The sequence below is a fragment of the Achroia grisella genome, unplaced genomic scaffold (assembly GCF_030625045.1).
Source record: "Achroia grisella isolate CSIRO2021 unplaced genomic scaffold, CSIRO_AGI_Agris_v1 utg598, whole genome shotgun sequence".
NCBI lineage: Eukaryota > Metazoa > Arthropoda > Insecta > Lepidoptera > Pyralidae > Achroia > Achroia grisella.
Window position 1 is genome coordinate 255,257 of NW_026712958.1, and position 15,446 is coordinate 270,702.

General features: G+C 36.4%; 1 protein-coding gene and 1 non-coding gene across 2 annotated transcripts in view; both read right to left on the minus strand.

Annotated features, from left to right (window-relative positions):
• Positions 1-15,446, minus strand: part of LOC131848863 (calcium/calmodulin-dependent protein kinase kinase 1) — a 121,254-nt gene that overhangs the window by 12,502 nt on the left and 93,306 nt on the right. Inside the window, exons 3-5 of the mRNA XM_059198810.1 lie at positions 14,931-15,005; positions 6,158-6,350; positions 1,083-1,136 (exon numbers count right to left, since the gene is read on the minus strand). Coding sequence (XP_059054793.1) covers positions 1,083-1,136; positions 6,158-6,350; positions 14,931-15,005 — 322 coding nt within the window. The remainder of the gene's footprint in view (positions 1-1,082; positions 1,137-6,157; positions 6,351-14,930; positions 15,006-15,446) is intronic.
• LOC131848904 (U6 spliceosomal RNA) lies at positions 13,995-14,096 on the minus strand. Its single transcript, XR_009357777.1, has one exon. It is a non-coding gene; the product is annotated as a U6 spliceosomal RNA (small nuclear RNA).

Here is a 15,446-nt window from a genome sequence, read left to right on the forward strand (position 1 = left end):
AACATACTCTGGTACTTTATTGTAAAACCTTACGCAATTGCCTTAAAATAAGACATAATACTAAGTAATTCTATTCATAAATAAACCATAAATTGACTAAACGTAGTCACCTCAGCCGCTCGCGCTTGTCTCTGAGGCCCAAGTGACATTAATATTAAAATCTATCTCTCTGTCTATATATATACTAATACATATACATAGACGAAGGTTTGTTTGTATATAAGACGTTAGATACGTTATTTATAAACAGAAAGAACTGTATGCCAACTCTGCTATATTATATACTAGCTACACGCCCTAGCTTCGCACGGGTGTACATGTATTATATATATAAACCTTCCTCTTGAATCACTCTATGTTAGGGATCTACTCTCTGCCACCAAAATGTTAGGAAATTTACTATGTATATATATAGGGAAAAGCGTCTGTCACGTACCTGTATGGTTCTGCGGATTTCTTGTGCTTCAGGGTCTCGAAGGTATCTTCGCTAGCTTTCCAGTTTCACAGTAGGTTTCACAGTTCTAATTTATTTTAATTCACAACAAATGCGCGCGCGCGTCAAGGCCGCTGTACGGTCCGTTTGTTACTAGGTAAGGGAGGGGAAGGAAAGACGCGGGAACAGAAACTAACGGACTCTAATATAATAATCTGTGCTTACGATGGTACAGGGTATATTTTGAACACTCTATCTATTAAAAAAAACCGCTTCAAAATCCGTTGCTTAGTTTTAAAGATTTCAGCATAAGGGACGGTGACGACAGTTTGTTTCCGTTTTAGATGGCCTTCAACAGTTCCAGTTTCCTTTCTCTATTTTGGAGTGCCATCTGCACTCGCCCCCTATCGTCCGGTGAAGCTGTAAAGGCCAGCTGCGGCCAACAGCATTAGAGTAGTCCGAAAAAAAGACAAATATGAAAATATATCAACGTGGAAGGATTTCTGTAGTTTAATTTATAAGTTACCCTAATCTCAGTTTACCTCTGCGGATCTGTTCATACGCGTGTTCACTGGGATAGAGTTTGTACCTTTAAGAGCAACTCGTGTTAAAATAATTTAAAGCAACTGACATTAAAAAAAATACTTACGTAGTGCGTATCGTCTTCTTCATTGTACGCTAACTTAACGATGCCGTACGAACCCTGTAAACAATAATTATATTTTGTTAATCTATACAAACAAATTTTCGAATTAAAATTTATATTAAATAACCTATATTTATATTAGATGATATATATATAGAATAGAAAATCATTTATTCAAATAAACTTAATTTAAGCACTTTTGAATAGTCATAACAATCTGTTTTTTATCTACCACTCGTTCGAAAAGCTGTCTCATCACAAGAAGAACGAGCAAAAAACTTGTGTGTTGCTCTTTTAAATAATCCTTGTAAGTTTACGTTTACAAGTCGAAACGTGTGAATACAAACTACCAATCAGTCATAGTGATAAGATATAGATAGATATATAGATATTTACATGTGACTTGTTGAATTTTAGCAGAATGGCAATCGATTTCCTATATAACACGTAAAATTGTCGGTTATTATTGTTTTAATATATATTTTTTGTGTAATTACACAAAAAATATATATTAAAACAATAATTAATTAATTAATAATTATTAATATTTCATATTTTGTACATTTTTTCCTAAGCGAGGATATTGGGAAGCTGTAAAGCTCGCTTAGTTTGAAGACAATAAATAAATTGTTTATTTGTTTATTACTAATCACATACAACATGTTCAAGAACAAGAACAAACAATATGACATACGATACAAGTTTGTGTTATTATGTGTGATCTGTAGCAATACAAAAAGGTCGAAGCTCAGCGTGGAACATTGTTCAGGGAACAAAACACTAATTTTCAGCTTCAACCCATTTGAGGGTACTTGAAAATAATAATTAAAATAAATATATAATAAAAAGGAGCAATATTATTGGCGACTGTCTGTGAGGTGTGTGTATAATGGAATAGTCAACCCGCCTGCGCTAACGGTTTACGCTACTGGGTCACCAATGGAGGATGATAAGATGAGCATGAGAAGGTCAGGTCAGCCCATTGTAGCAATTTCACAAGGAATGTATTAGGATGGTTCTAGAAGGAACTGCGTGGAGGTCAACCTGACCTGGTACATTCCTAGCAATGGGCTCATCAGTCCACATTACTAATAATCCACTTGTAAAACAGTGCTCACCCATCGTGGCACATTCACTAGGAATTTATCAAGATGGTTTCTAGAGGGAACTGCGTGGAGGTCAACCTGACCTGGTACATTCCTAGCAATGGGCTCATCAGTCCATATTACTAATAATCCACTTGTAAAACAGTGCTCACCCATCGTGGCACATTCACTAGGAATATATGACGATGGTTTCCAGAGGGAACTGCGTGGAGGTCAACCTGACCTGGTACATTCCTAGCAATGGGCTCATCAGTCCATATTACTAATAATCCACTTGTAAAAGAGTGCTCACCCATCCTGGCAAATACAATAGGAATTTATCAAGATGGTTTCCAGAGGGAACTGCGTGGAGGTCAACCTGACCTGGTACATTCCTAGCAATGGGCTCATCAGTCCACATTACTAATAATCCACTTGTAAAACAGTGCTCACCCATCGTGGCACATTCACTAGGAATTTATCAAGATGGTTTCTAGAGGGAACTGCGTGGAGGTCAACCTGACCTGGTACATTCCTAGCAATGGGCTCATCAGTCCACATTACTAATAATCCACTTGTAAAACAGTGCTCACCCATCGTGGCACATTCACTAGGTTATAATTTATCAAGATGGTTTCTAGAGGGAACTGCGTGGAGGTCAACCTGACCTGGTACATTCCTAGCAATGGGCTCATCAGTCCATATTACTAATAATCCACTTGTAAAACAGTGCTCACCCATCCTGGCACATTCACTAGGAATTTATCAAGATGGTTTCCAGAGGGAACTGCGTGGAGGTCAACCTGACCTGGTACATTCCTAGCAATGGGCTCATCAGTCCACATTACTAAAAATGTACTTGTAATAGGGTGCTCACTATAACATTGTATTGTTATCTATACATATTAATGAAATTGGAGCGTCTGTTTGTAATATTGAAATAACCGTTTTTACATGCATATGAATAAATACGATACATACACTAATGTAATGTAATGGCGCAGTTTATTTTTCGAAGATGGTGGCACTCAAGCATATAGGCATAGGCCGATCTGATGGTAAGCTATAGAGTTATATATTTATATATCCAAATCGTAGACAGAGAGTCGTAAAATGTTCCGTAATAAATGTACCAAAACATAAACCCGGTCGTACCCCTGCGTTGCTCGGTTTATGTGCGTAACTGAAATTAAGAGATCGTTATCGCAACTGTGGGTTATGACATACTTAAAGACAAACGAACTGAGCAAGTATTCATTGTATCGTCTCTATGGAGAGTATATATATATATATATATAGAATTGGGAATATATAGAAAGAGCTACTATAGAAAATAGACAAGGAAAAATGTTATGGCACTTGATACGGAACGACGAATTTATGAAAATTATTATTAGAAAAAATTTAAGGAAAGAGGCGGAGAGAAAGAGAATTTATGAAAATTATTATTAGGAAAAGATAGAAAGAAAGAGGCGGAGAGAAAGAGAATTTATAAAAAATATTATTAGGAAAATATAGAAGGAAAGAGGCGGAGATAAAGAGAATTTGTGAAAATTATTATTAGGAAAAGATAGAAGAAAAGAGGCGGAGAGAAAGACTAAGGCACAGCTATATCAAGCAAATTAAAGACAAAAGCGGAATAGTTATATTTTCGGACTACTCTAGTGCTGTTTGCCGCAGCTAGCCTTTACAGCTTCACCGGACGGTAGGGAGCGAGTGCAGATGGCATTCTAAATTCGAAGAAGGACTTATGGAGCGGCTGAAGGTCAACTCCCGCCTGACGGATACGACTTTAGTCTGATGGCACCGCTCGGGGTTTGCACCTCGGCTCAGGCAGTCGTAATTTTGATCCCTGTTTGAACAGAACTGGATGGGGGATCGAGCGGAGGGAAATCGTGTCGTGTGAACATTTAAAGAACATGATGGAAGATCGTGGAAAATGGAAAGAGCATTATGAATGAATTAGTGAGAACTAGCTGATGCCCTCAATTTTGTTTGTAAGTCGTATATCAGCTTTTTTATACAACTATAGTGACGGACTCGACCCATTGGCTTTGCGACGAGACATTACATCTCTGTGCAATTTCTACCGCATATATCACGCGGAGTGTTCGAGGAATTGTTCGGATTAATACCAGCTGCTGAGTTTTACCACCGTACGGGTGGTACGGCCAGAAACTAAAATACCACCTGATCATCTGGCTGAATGGCGGTCCTCCACAGTGCGGTTTTCCAGAAACTTTTGACCACGCACAACGTTGTGGAATCAACTTCTAGCAATGGTATTTCCGAACAGATATGATATTTATTTGACATATCATAAGAGTCTGTAATAGACCTACATGAATAAAGATATTTTGAATTTGAATTGAAACCTTCAAGAAAAGAGTTTATTCCTTCTTAAAAGGCTGGTAACGCACTTGCAATTCTCCTGATATTGCGGGTGCTCATGGGCAGTGTAATCACTTACAATCAGGTGAGCAGCACCAGCTTGCTGCTTATACTTGCTTTTTGTTGTTGATGACAAATGAGTGTAGTAATAATTTTATAATATTAATTTATGTGGGTATATTGCAAGGTTTGTATGCTTTAGTATATAGAAGTACCCCGTTAAAATCAGTTCGAGAATGATCTGACGTTTTACTACACCCTATGCAATAAAAAAACTTAAATTTTGTTGTTGATGAAAAATGAGTTAAATACTTATGAGTTTAAGTGCGTAATTAGTACAATTATATAGGATGCATTCCACGGTATATGGAATGCAGTCAGCTCCGCACGGATTCCGATGAAAATCATTTATACCATCTGCGGACTGTCGTGGTTGGTTGCAGATGAAAATGATCGTTTACTTAAGAATGTAGTGTATTTATGGGCATGTTTTACATTTCTTACTATCGAACCGTCCAGGTTTTTTTGGACCTCTATTTTTCTGGTGGCTTTACAGCTTCACCGGTAGGGTCGAGTGCTGATGGCACTCCAAACCCGCGGAAGGACTTATGGAGCGGCTGAAGGCCAACTCCCGCCTGACGGATATGACTTTAGTCTGAGGGCACTGCTAGAGGTACGAACCTCGGCTTAGGCTATCGTAATTTCGATCCCCGTTTGAATTGGACGGGGGATCGATCAAGCAAGTTTCTTTTTGTTCTTCTTGTGATGAGACAGCTTACCGAATGAGCGATATATTAAAAAAAATGTGACGACTATTCAGGCGTTCAATGTAAGTTTTTTTTATACCATGTAGGTGGCAAACGAGCGCCTATGGACGGCCCACCGTTAGGGATTCGAACCTCGGCTCATGCCGTCGTAATTTCGATCCCCGTTTGAATTAGACGGGGGATCGATCGGAGGGTTTGCATCGGTCTAGGTGTTTTCTAAAAGAGCAAGTTTCTTGCTTATTCTTCTTACCGTTACAAAAAAACCTTAATATAGGGTATCTTGAAAAGTTTATTTGAATAAATGATTTTCTATTCTATTCTATGTTTTATTTAATTAATAAAAGGTATTTTATGAAGTGTATTGGAATTGGCCGGGGGATCGATCGGAGGTTTTTTTTTTCGGCCTACTCTAATGCTGTTGAGCGCAGCTGGCCTTTACAGTTTCACCGAACGTTAGGGGGTGAGTGCAGATGGCACTCCAAACCCGCGGAAGGACTTATGGAGCGGCTGAAGGCTAACTCCCGCCTGACGGATACGACTTTAGTCTGAGGGCACCGTTAGGGATTCGAACCTCGGCTCATGCCGTCGTAATTTCGATCCCCGTTTGAATTGGACGGGGTATCGATCGGAGGGTTTGCATCGGTCTAAGTGTTTTCTAAAAGAGTTTTATTTAAAAGAGCAACGCGCAAGTTTCTTTTTCGTTCTTCTTGTGCTTACCGAATGAACGATAGATTGTAAAAAATGTGACGACTATTCAAAAGTGCTTCAATATAAGTTTATTTGAATATCATTTTCTATTCTAGATATGACTAGATGGTATAAATTGTCAACCAACCTGTCCAATAGGCTCCAGGAGTCTATACTGGTTGAGCTGGACGTAACCAGAAGCCTGTGCGAGGGACACTCGCCGGGACTCTCTCGGGAGCCGCCGAGGTCGCGGCGAGGTCTGACCACTGCACTCTGCAGACTTGGCTGCGTGTGACCGTAGCAGAGTCGACCGGTCGCCGGTCGCTGTGTATGTGGACAGCCTGTAGACAAAGTATACACATCTATACATATAAATAAAATTAGAGTGTCTGTTTGTAATGTTGAAATAACCGTTTTCTATGCATATGATATAAATACGGTACATACACCAAATTATCATTTTTTACAGTTTTTGTGTCTATCTATTTGTTTCGGCTAATCTCTAAAATGGTTGGACCGATTTTGACGGGATTTTTTGGCAAGTAACTTATGAAGTAATGAGTAACTGAGGCTACTTTTATTTTAGAAAAATATAGTTAAATTCCATGCGGAAGATGTCGCGGGTACAGCTAGTAACCAAATAACCCTGGACAATTCATACAATATACAAATACATATTTTTTTTTGCGTAGTATAAAAACACACACAATCATACTCATGAATACAAATATTTGTGTCGCACGAGGAATCGAACCTGCGCCCATCGGAAGTAAGGCGGTGTGCTAAACCACTAAACCAACGAGGATGTCATATGGCTAACAATGGTTCATTAATGCACATTACTCACAATGCCCTTACCCCAGTCCCTGATATGGGGCATTAATGGCAAATCCTGACGGTAGATTTGACATATTATAATAGTCAGTAATAGTCTTAATTTATTTAATCAATTACTCGTTTTTACGCTTTTATCCTAATAATACATCACAAAGAAACATGAAATTATTCATAATCTTGACGACCTCGGTGGTCCAGCGGTCTAGTATACCGCTTTACGACCGATGGTCGCGGGTTCGATTCCTCGCACGGCACAAACATTTGTATTCATGAGTATGATTGTTTGTATCGGTCTGGGTGTTTTCTATATATAATATGTATGTATTTACAAAAAAAAAAAAATATCTATGTATTTGTATCAGTTATCTAGTACCCATAACACAAGCTTTAGCTAGCTTAACTTGGGTCTAGATGGCGCTGTGTGAATTGTCCTAAGATTATTATTATTATAATCAAAGTTCAAAAGAATAAAGACTTCAAAAACATAATATTAATGTATTAAAATCTTTTAAACGTATATTAAACTAGTGGCTAGGCACTTCACTCGAAGATTTACTGGCAATTGTTAATTAGTGAATTTTACAGATAATAATTGTAACTTAAATCAGCTTAAACCTTTTATTTGAGCGACCAACATTTAGAAAGGATTTCAGGATTTAAGAAAGTCTTTCAATATTTAAAAGATATAATATCTGTATGTAATATTATATCTTTTAAATATTGAAAGACTTTCTTAAATCCTGAAATCCTTTCTAAATGTTGGTCGCTCAAATAATTTATTTATTTGAGCGACCAACAAGACATACCCTATGAGGTTACAATTATTATCACTTGCAAAGAGGTATATAGTGTTGACTTAATTACTGATTGCCACGGCGTGCGTAAATGTTTACAGAAGTATATATATGTATAAATATGTATCGATGAGGCTTTTGAATGTATCAATCCAATCAATTTTAGTGTTACTATGTAATATTATATTATCTGTGGTGTTACATAGTCCAATTATCAAGGAATATGTTATGCAGTTGTGTTGTTTATTATTGTTATTTAACTTGAATAAAACTTTAAGTGCACATACGAAAAAATACGTCTATTACAGTAACACACAAAAACGGACAACTGATTTTAAAAGTACAAAAAAATATTTTTTAAGACCAAAACTGCACAGAGTAGTGCACAATAAAAAAAAACAGATAAATAAGATAAAGCTATCTGCCACTGTACAGATACCATAGATTAATAATAATAATAATCTCAGGACAATTCACACAGAGCCATCTAGACCCAAGTTAAGCTAGTTAGAGCTTGTGTTATGGGTACTAGATAACTGATACATATACATAGATATTTATTTTTTGTAAATATATACATATTATACATAGAAAATACCCAGACCGATACAAACAATCATACTCATGAATACAAATGTTTGTGCCGTGCGAGGAATCGAACCCGCGACCATCGGTCGTAAAGCGGTGTGCTTGACCGCTAGACCACCGAGGTCGTCAAATAATGAATGACATAATATTTAATAAACAATATACAACAATTATTGTACAGTTGTATTGTGTGACGTGATGTTATACAGCCTATAACATCATATATAACATATATAACATCACGCTACGACGTATAGGAGCCGAGCTGTAATGAAAAATAATACGAAAACGGTGTAATGAGACTCAGACGAAGATCCCCTCAGCTAGTACAATATATCTAAGCTTATTCCCAATTTATTTACCTCTTTTGTTCTCTTCTCTTTAAACCCTCAAGAAATATTAGATAATCGAGTACGTACTGTTTAGAATTTCGACGATTTTCATCCCCGAGAGGGTGAAAGGGATTACAATCTAAATAATTTTGTTATCCGAGTTAAATATCACATTCATCTGTAATACAGATGAATGTGATATTTAACTCGGAATAAAGGATTGAGTTTCTCGCCAGTTCTTCTCAGTCGGATCTGTATACGGTAGGGAACAAATTGTAATATAAAAATTTTAACATTCAATAGTGGCTAAAATGTCCTAGCAATTTGAATATTAGTGATATCAACTAGTTGTTCAAATTAAATTTATATATATATATATATATAAATTTAATTTGCAATAGTTGTTCATGCACGGGATTTTCATTTAATGTTAGACATAGACACCTATATAAATATACATTGTAAATAAACTGGCTTTTAAAAAAAATGTAATTCAATTGAGTTTCTTGCCAGTTCTTCTCAATTGGATGTAGGTATATACTGAACTAGCTTTTGCCCGCGGCTGCGCTCGCGTTCATTTATCCCCTTATGGGTGGAATTTATCAAAATCCTTTCTTAGGTGATGCCTATGTCATAGTAGCTTTATGGATGCAAAGTCTCAGCCCGATCGGTTTAAAATTGCCAAAGTTTAATATAAACTTTCATCCCCTATTTTATCCCTTTGGGGGTAGAATTAATCAAAATCCTTTCTTAGCGGATGCCTACGTTATAACATCTACCTGCATGCCAAATTTCAGCCCGATCGGTCCAGTGGTTTGAGCTGTGTGTTGATAGATCAATACGTCAGTTACCTTTGAGTTATATATATTTAGATTGTACGGTGGGGATTTTAAAATTATAATGTAAAAAATTTGACGTTCATAAGCGGCTAATGTGTCCTAAATAAAAAAATACATTTACTATGAGTTACAACAATTAAATATAATCACATGAATTTAGTAACATCGTGTTGAGAAACTATTTTTAATAGCAATATATTTGAAGTTTATTTTTTCTATTCTTCAATCAAAAATATGAAACAAAATATTGAATATATGTTACCTTGTCTATGATTCTGTTCTACTGTTAAAATATTTGTCTAACAAATAAATTGTTTTATTTACAACAGAAGTTTAATATTTGGTTTACCTATCAATATATTATCTTTTCATTTTGAAAATATCAACTTAGTTGCAATGGATTTTTTTTATTGAATTACACTGAATCATTGCATAGTATAATACAAGGTCGCTGTCGCTGTCTGTCCGTCCCTATGTATACTTAAATCTTTACTATGCAACAGATTTTGAAGCGGTTTTTTTAAATAGATAGAGTGATTCAAGAGGAAGGTTTATTTGTGTAATACATATACACACGTGTGATGCGGGGGTGAGTGACTAGTAAATCATAATTTACTGATTTAATATAAATTTGTTAAAAAAATAAATTCATATTAAAGATCTCTTTTCGTATTTTAATATACTAATTTTGGCCTCGGTCCTTCTTTTTATAGATTACTAGCCGTCCCGGCAAACGTTGTTTTGCCTTAAAATAAAAATAAAAATTTAGGGGTGGACTACCCCTAACATTTAGGGGATGAAAAATAGATGTTGGCCGATTCTCAGACCTACTCAATACGCTCACAAAATTTCATGAGAATCGGTCAAGCCGTTTCGGAGGAGTATGGGAATGAAAACTGTGACAGGAGAATTTTATATATAAGATTTAGCCAGATGGAAGAACAGATTATTAATTAATTAATTTAACAACCGATTTTTTCCGTAATCACCTATTTCCACATTTCTATTAGCGGACGAACAAATAAATCGTAAAAATCATTAAATTCTCAAATTTTGATTTATTATCACAAGTGGGTTTACGCTCAGTTTGGGAAGGTTTTGAATTCAAATTCAAATTAAAAAATCATTTATTCATGTAGGACATTTTAGTCGCTTATGTACGTCAAATTTTTTACATTATAATTTTTATTTTTTCCCTACCGTACAGCTCGGTATATAGATCCAATTGAGAAGAACTGGCAAGAAACTCAATTGGATTACTTTTCTTTAAAAGCCAGTTTATTTACAATTTATATTTATATAAGTGTCTATGTCTAACATTAAATGAAAATCCAGTGCATGAACTACTATTGCCATGCACGCCATTGCCATGCAATATATATTATTCCCCACTGGATAACATATCGTATATGCTCTACAACAGCCTTTGTGAGATAACGTAATTACGTATAACAGCTGCAAAAACAAGACGAGGACCCGACCTGCGCGAAGCGACACGGGCTCTGATAATTTCTTAGCAAATAACATAAAATAAATATGCTCACGATATTACGGTCATTTGATGAATATATTTTTATCGGTGCTTTATTTATGGATGATGATGAAACGATGCATCGTGCGGTAATGGTTGACTCTGGCGGGGCACCAGTGGAGGATGATAAGATGAGCATGAGGTCAGGTCAGTTAGACATCGTGACAAATCACCAGAATATAATATATAAATATGTCTATATTTATATATTGTATCCTGGTGATATTGTTGATATGTTATTATTGTCTCAATAATAATACAATATATTATATTATATATGTTACACACATATATAATATAATATATATTATAGAAGCACTATTTATGATGGACGTCTGAGGCTTTGAAGCCGGCTACCGCAAGGGAAACCCCAAGTAGCGCCCGTGACTTGTGACACGGGTGTAGGTTTAAAAGGCCCTTTTAGAATGCATTAACACTCACCTTCACTACTTGCAGCTTCCCCCCAGGCCCAACTAAGACCGGGATAAACCCATTGCTAATACAATTCACTTTAGTATACAAAACACAACTGGCACGCTCTGCGCTCGTCGACTGAATGCCGCGGCTCACGCAACGAAAGAGGATTATTAAACTACCGACCTCCGTATTTATAGACCAAAGTGAGTGTAGTAGGTTGGTCTATAAATACTAGATGGCGCTATTTACAATATTTGTAATAATCTTTACATTGGGTACTTCATTAGTACTAAAAACAAACTACCTTCTTTTAATATATTTTTAAAATATCGGATTTTTTCTACAAGAATAATCATGTGAATTCTAACATGTGGGATTGGTATGTAACGGAACGTCTGTATTAACTGAACGATGTATTCATGAATTAGAACATGATGATGACGAGAGAATGAATATACAAGTGAAGGGAAATGAATGAACGAGTGAGTTGGACGCTAGGACGAGGAACGACGACAATTTCTTGCTGGAAATCAGTTCTTTTTGGAAATTAAATTCGTAACTTTGGATGCATATTTTGGGCATGCAAAGTCAGGTGAGTTGGCTTATTTTGGCAAATGGTACTTTACCATGGTTTCCAGTGGAGGATAATAAGATGAACTTGAGCTCAGGTCAGTTAGCCCATCGGGAATTCACTAGGAATTTATTATGAAGGTTTAGGGGAACCATGTGGAGGTGAACCTGACATGGTATATTATTGAAATTATTAAAATTATCTTCTGCGTGGAATCCAGTCATAAATAAATTCAAGCAAAGTTCAGTAGCATCAACAGTCAATAAGTGTGCGGATACGTGAGTGCTGTGTGTCGTGAACTTTCGTTGAACAATCTAGTGACGGTAGATGGAAGAACTTCTGTCACCTATCTAGATTGACATCGCTGTTACTTCAGTCAGCTCGTGACCACGGCTAGTGCAACCTAGTTAAAACGTTGAGACAGGTTTTATCATAAAATTATTCGTGTTAAGACTCGGTTAATAATATAAATAATGTATATTAAACACGAAAGTTTATAAATAAAGGTCATGGTACTTTGCTAGCAATGGGATTATTAGTCCATTGGTTTCGCCAAAAGCAGAGAGTGTTTCTGAAAGATCTTTGTGAGCCTTTTAGCTTTTGGGACTTTTCTAATGCTGTTAACGGTAGCTGGATTTTACAGCTTCAAGTGAAGAAATGAGGGCGAGTGCAGATGGTACTCCAAACCCGCACTAGTACGTATGGAGCAGCTGAAGGCCATCCTATCTGACGGACACGATTTTAGACTGAGGGCAACGCTAGGAGAAACGTAAAGTCACAGGTAGCAACTAGTATTCTTGTAATTGTAAAGGGTCATGACTTGTACATCTTTAATTTATACTTAACTTAAAACAAAGTTAATTTAACTTGGATAAAGTTACTAAAACAAGCGCGAAAAAGAAAGAATCGTTTGTAGATATTGTGAAGTAATTGCAAATTAGAAAGCAACAATTAGCCAACAAGAGCAGGAAAGTGAAGCTTGCGGTTTAGACCAACGACAAAGTTTCTACGGACGTTTTTAAGGAAATTACCTCTCCAGCTGGACAAAAGAAAGGTAAAAGCTTGTGGGGACTGGTCTGTTCAGATTGCGAACACTGATTAGATTTTTTGTTTTCTGCAATAGCATATTCTGGTGGACACTATTCTCCCAAATTTGAATTTAAATGAATCTGTATTATTGTAAATATGTACAATATTTATTTTAAAAAAATACGAGCAGAATTTCTTGTCAGTTCTTCTCATCTCGGTATCATTCCGAACTGACGGTAGATTTGACATATCATAAGAGTCTGTAATAGACCTACATGAATAAAGATATTTTGAATTTGAATTTGAAAAAAGACTTTGTTACCCAAAAATATAAACCAAGGTAATAGATGATAATGGAATGATGCATCCACCTGCGCTAACGGTTTACGCTGGCGGGGCACCAGTGGAGGATGATAAGATGAGCATGAGGTCAGGTCAGTTAGCACATCGTGGCAAATACACCAGGATATATCATGATGGTTCCCCTTGGAAATTGTGAAAAATTGTGAGAACAGTAATAATATATAAGGAGTAAACTATATCTATATAGATATATAATTAAGTTTTTGTAAACACTTTTGTGTTTAAATTATTCACTATTATTGTGCATAATTCTGCATTACGTATCTCTTTTATATTATAATTGTGTTTTTTTGTCTTTGTTGTATTATTATTGTAACTTTTGAAATAAATGTCTTTACCATCAGCCTTTTTTTTCCTTTCCTTTCTTTCCGCATCAATTACCAGGCTTTCTACTTTTTTAGGGACTATTTTAATATATATATATATATATATTATATATCAGCTATTTCGCAGTCGAGTAAGAATCATGTGTTGAACTGAGACATACGCCGTTACGAGAACACGTTTGATCTGACATATAGTTTATTTTGTTCAATGTCTATCGGCGGCATTTTATATGCGGTTAATATAACTGCTAGCTAACTCTATCAGTTACCATACTACAAAAATGTGCTCAAGTATTTCTATCAGTAGAATTATGCCTGCTTTATGACTAGGCGTGCCTTCGACTCCGACGGCAGTAAAAAAAATATGGAACGCTTCACGATTTCGCGTATCATCCTTGCACAGGGTCCATGCAAATCCTTTTTGTTTACTACGTCTACGTAGTGCGTGCCATCTATGGCAAACGGCCCATGTGATAGTAAATGATTACCATAGTCTATAGACGCTTGAAACACCAGGGGTGCGTTGGCGACCCTTAAGAAACCTTAATATGCTGTAGTTTCTCGAGAAACCATCGGCAAGCAGTTCATTCCACAATTTAACTGTACGCGGGAGGAACTCTGAAACCACACTGTCCCAGAACACTTAGGTGTGGGGATGCATTCCCTGTCGATGGCGAGCGGTCCTAATCTTCTTTGTATTGTTCTGTATTATATATATGCATATGCAAATAAAATTGAAATTAATAAATACCATATATATATATATATATATATATGGTATTTATTAATTTCAATTTTAGTATATGTGCTCCCGAAGAAAAGACGACGGATGAAAGACGACTGCACGTAACTGAAATGAAAATGTTGAGATGGATGTGTGGTGTGACAAGAATGGATAAGATAAAGAATGAATACATTAGAGGTAGTATGAAAGTGGCACCGGTGTCGGAGAGGTTGAAGAGTAATCGTCTGTATTGATATGGGCATGTAATTCGTAGGAATGAAGATAATATTTTTAGGAAGGTGTTACATATGAATGTGGATGGTTATAAGGACCGAAAAAGAGATGGATTGACTGTGTGAGAGATGATATGGTAAGAATACGAGTAAATAACGAGATGACTGCGAACAGGGATGAATGGAAGAGATAAACATATTACGCCGACCACAAATAAATGAGATAAGGAAGAAGCAGATGATGATACTGCCGAAGCAAGTGCAACCTCTATTCAACCTGTTCCAATTGCTCCCAGGGCTCAGATGTAGTATAATTCCATCAATATCTTCTACGAACCTATTGTTATCTGATGAGGGCCATCTGCTGTCGTGTTCCCTGTTGGATCCATTGGAGACGTCCACAGCCGAGTGTCTGTAACAAGGTAACAGTTATTTTGTTATGATTTTTTTTATTAATATTGTTTTATTATCGGAAGAAAATGTGGGATCTTGCCACTGTCGTCAGAAATTGATTGGGGGCGCCACTGTGTTATGCTCTTGAGTCAGCAGTGCCAACTTTTCTACACTATCTTACTGAAATAAAAGCGGTGGAGGCAACGGCTATCTATTATTCTGTTGTTACATTATATTATCGACAGCCTCGATGGTCTAGTGGTTAATACTCCGCTTTACTATCCGATGGTCGTGGGTTCGATTCCTCGCACGGTACAAACGTTTGTATTCATGAGTATGATTGTTTTTTTTTTTTATTCTTTATTGTACAAAAAACACGTGTACAAAAGGCGAGCTTAATGCCATATGGCATTCTCTACCATTGATTGTTTGTATCGGTCTGGATGTTTTCTATGTATAA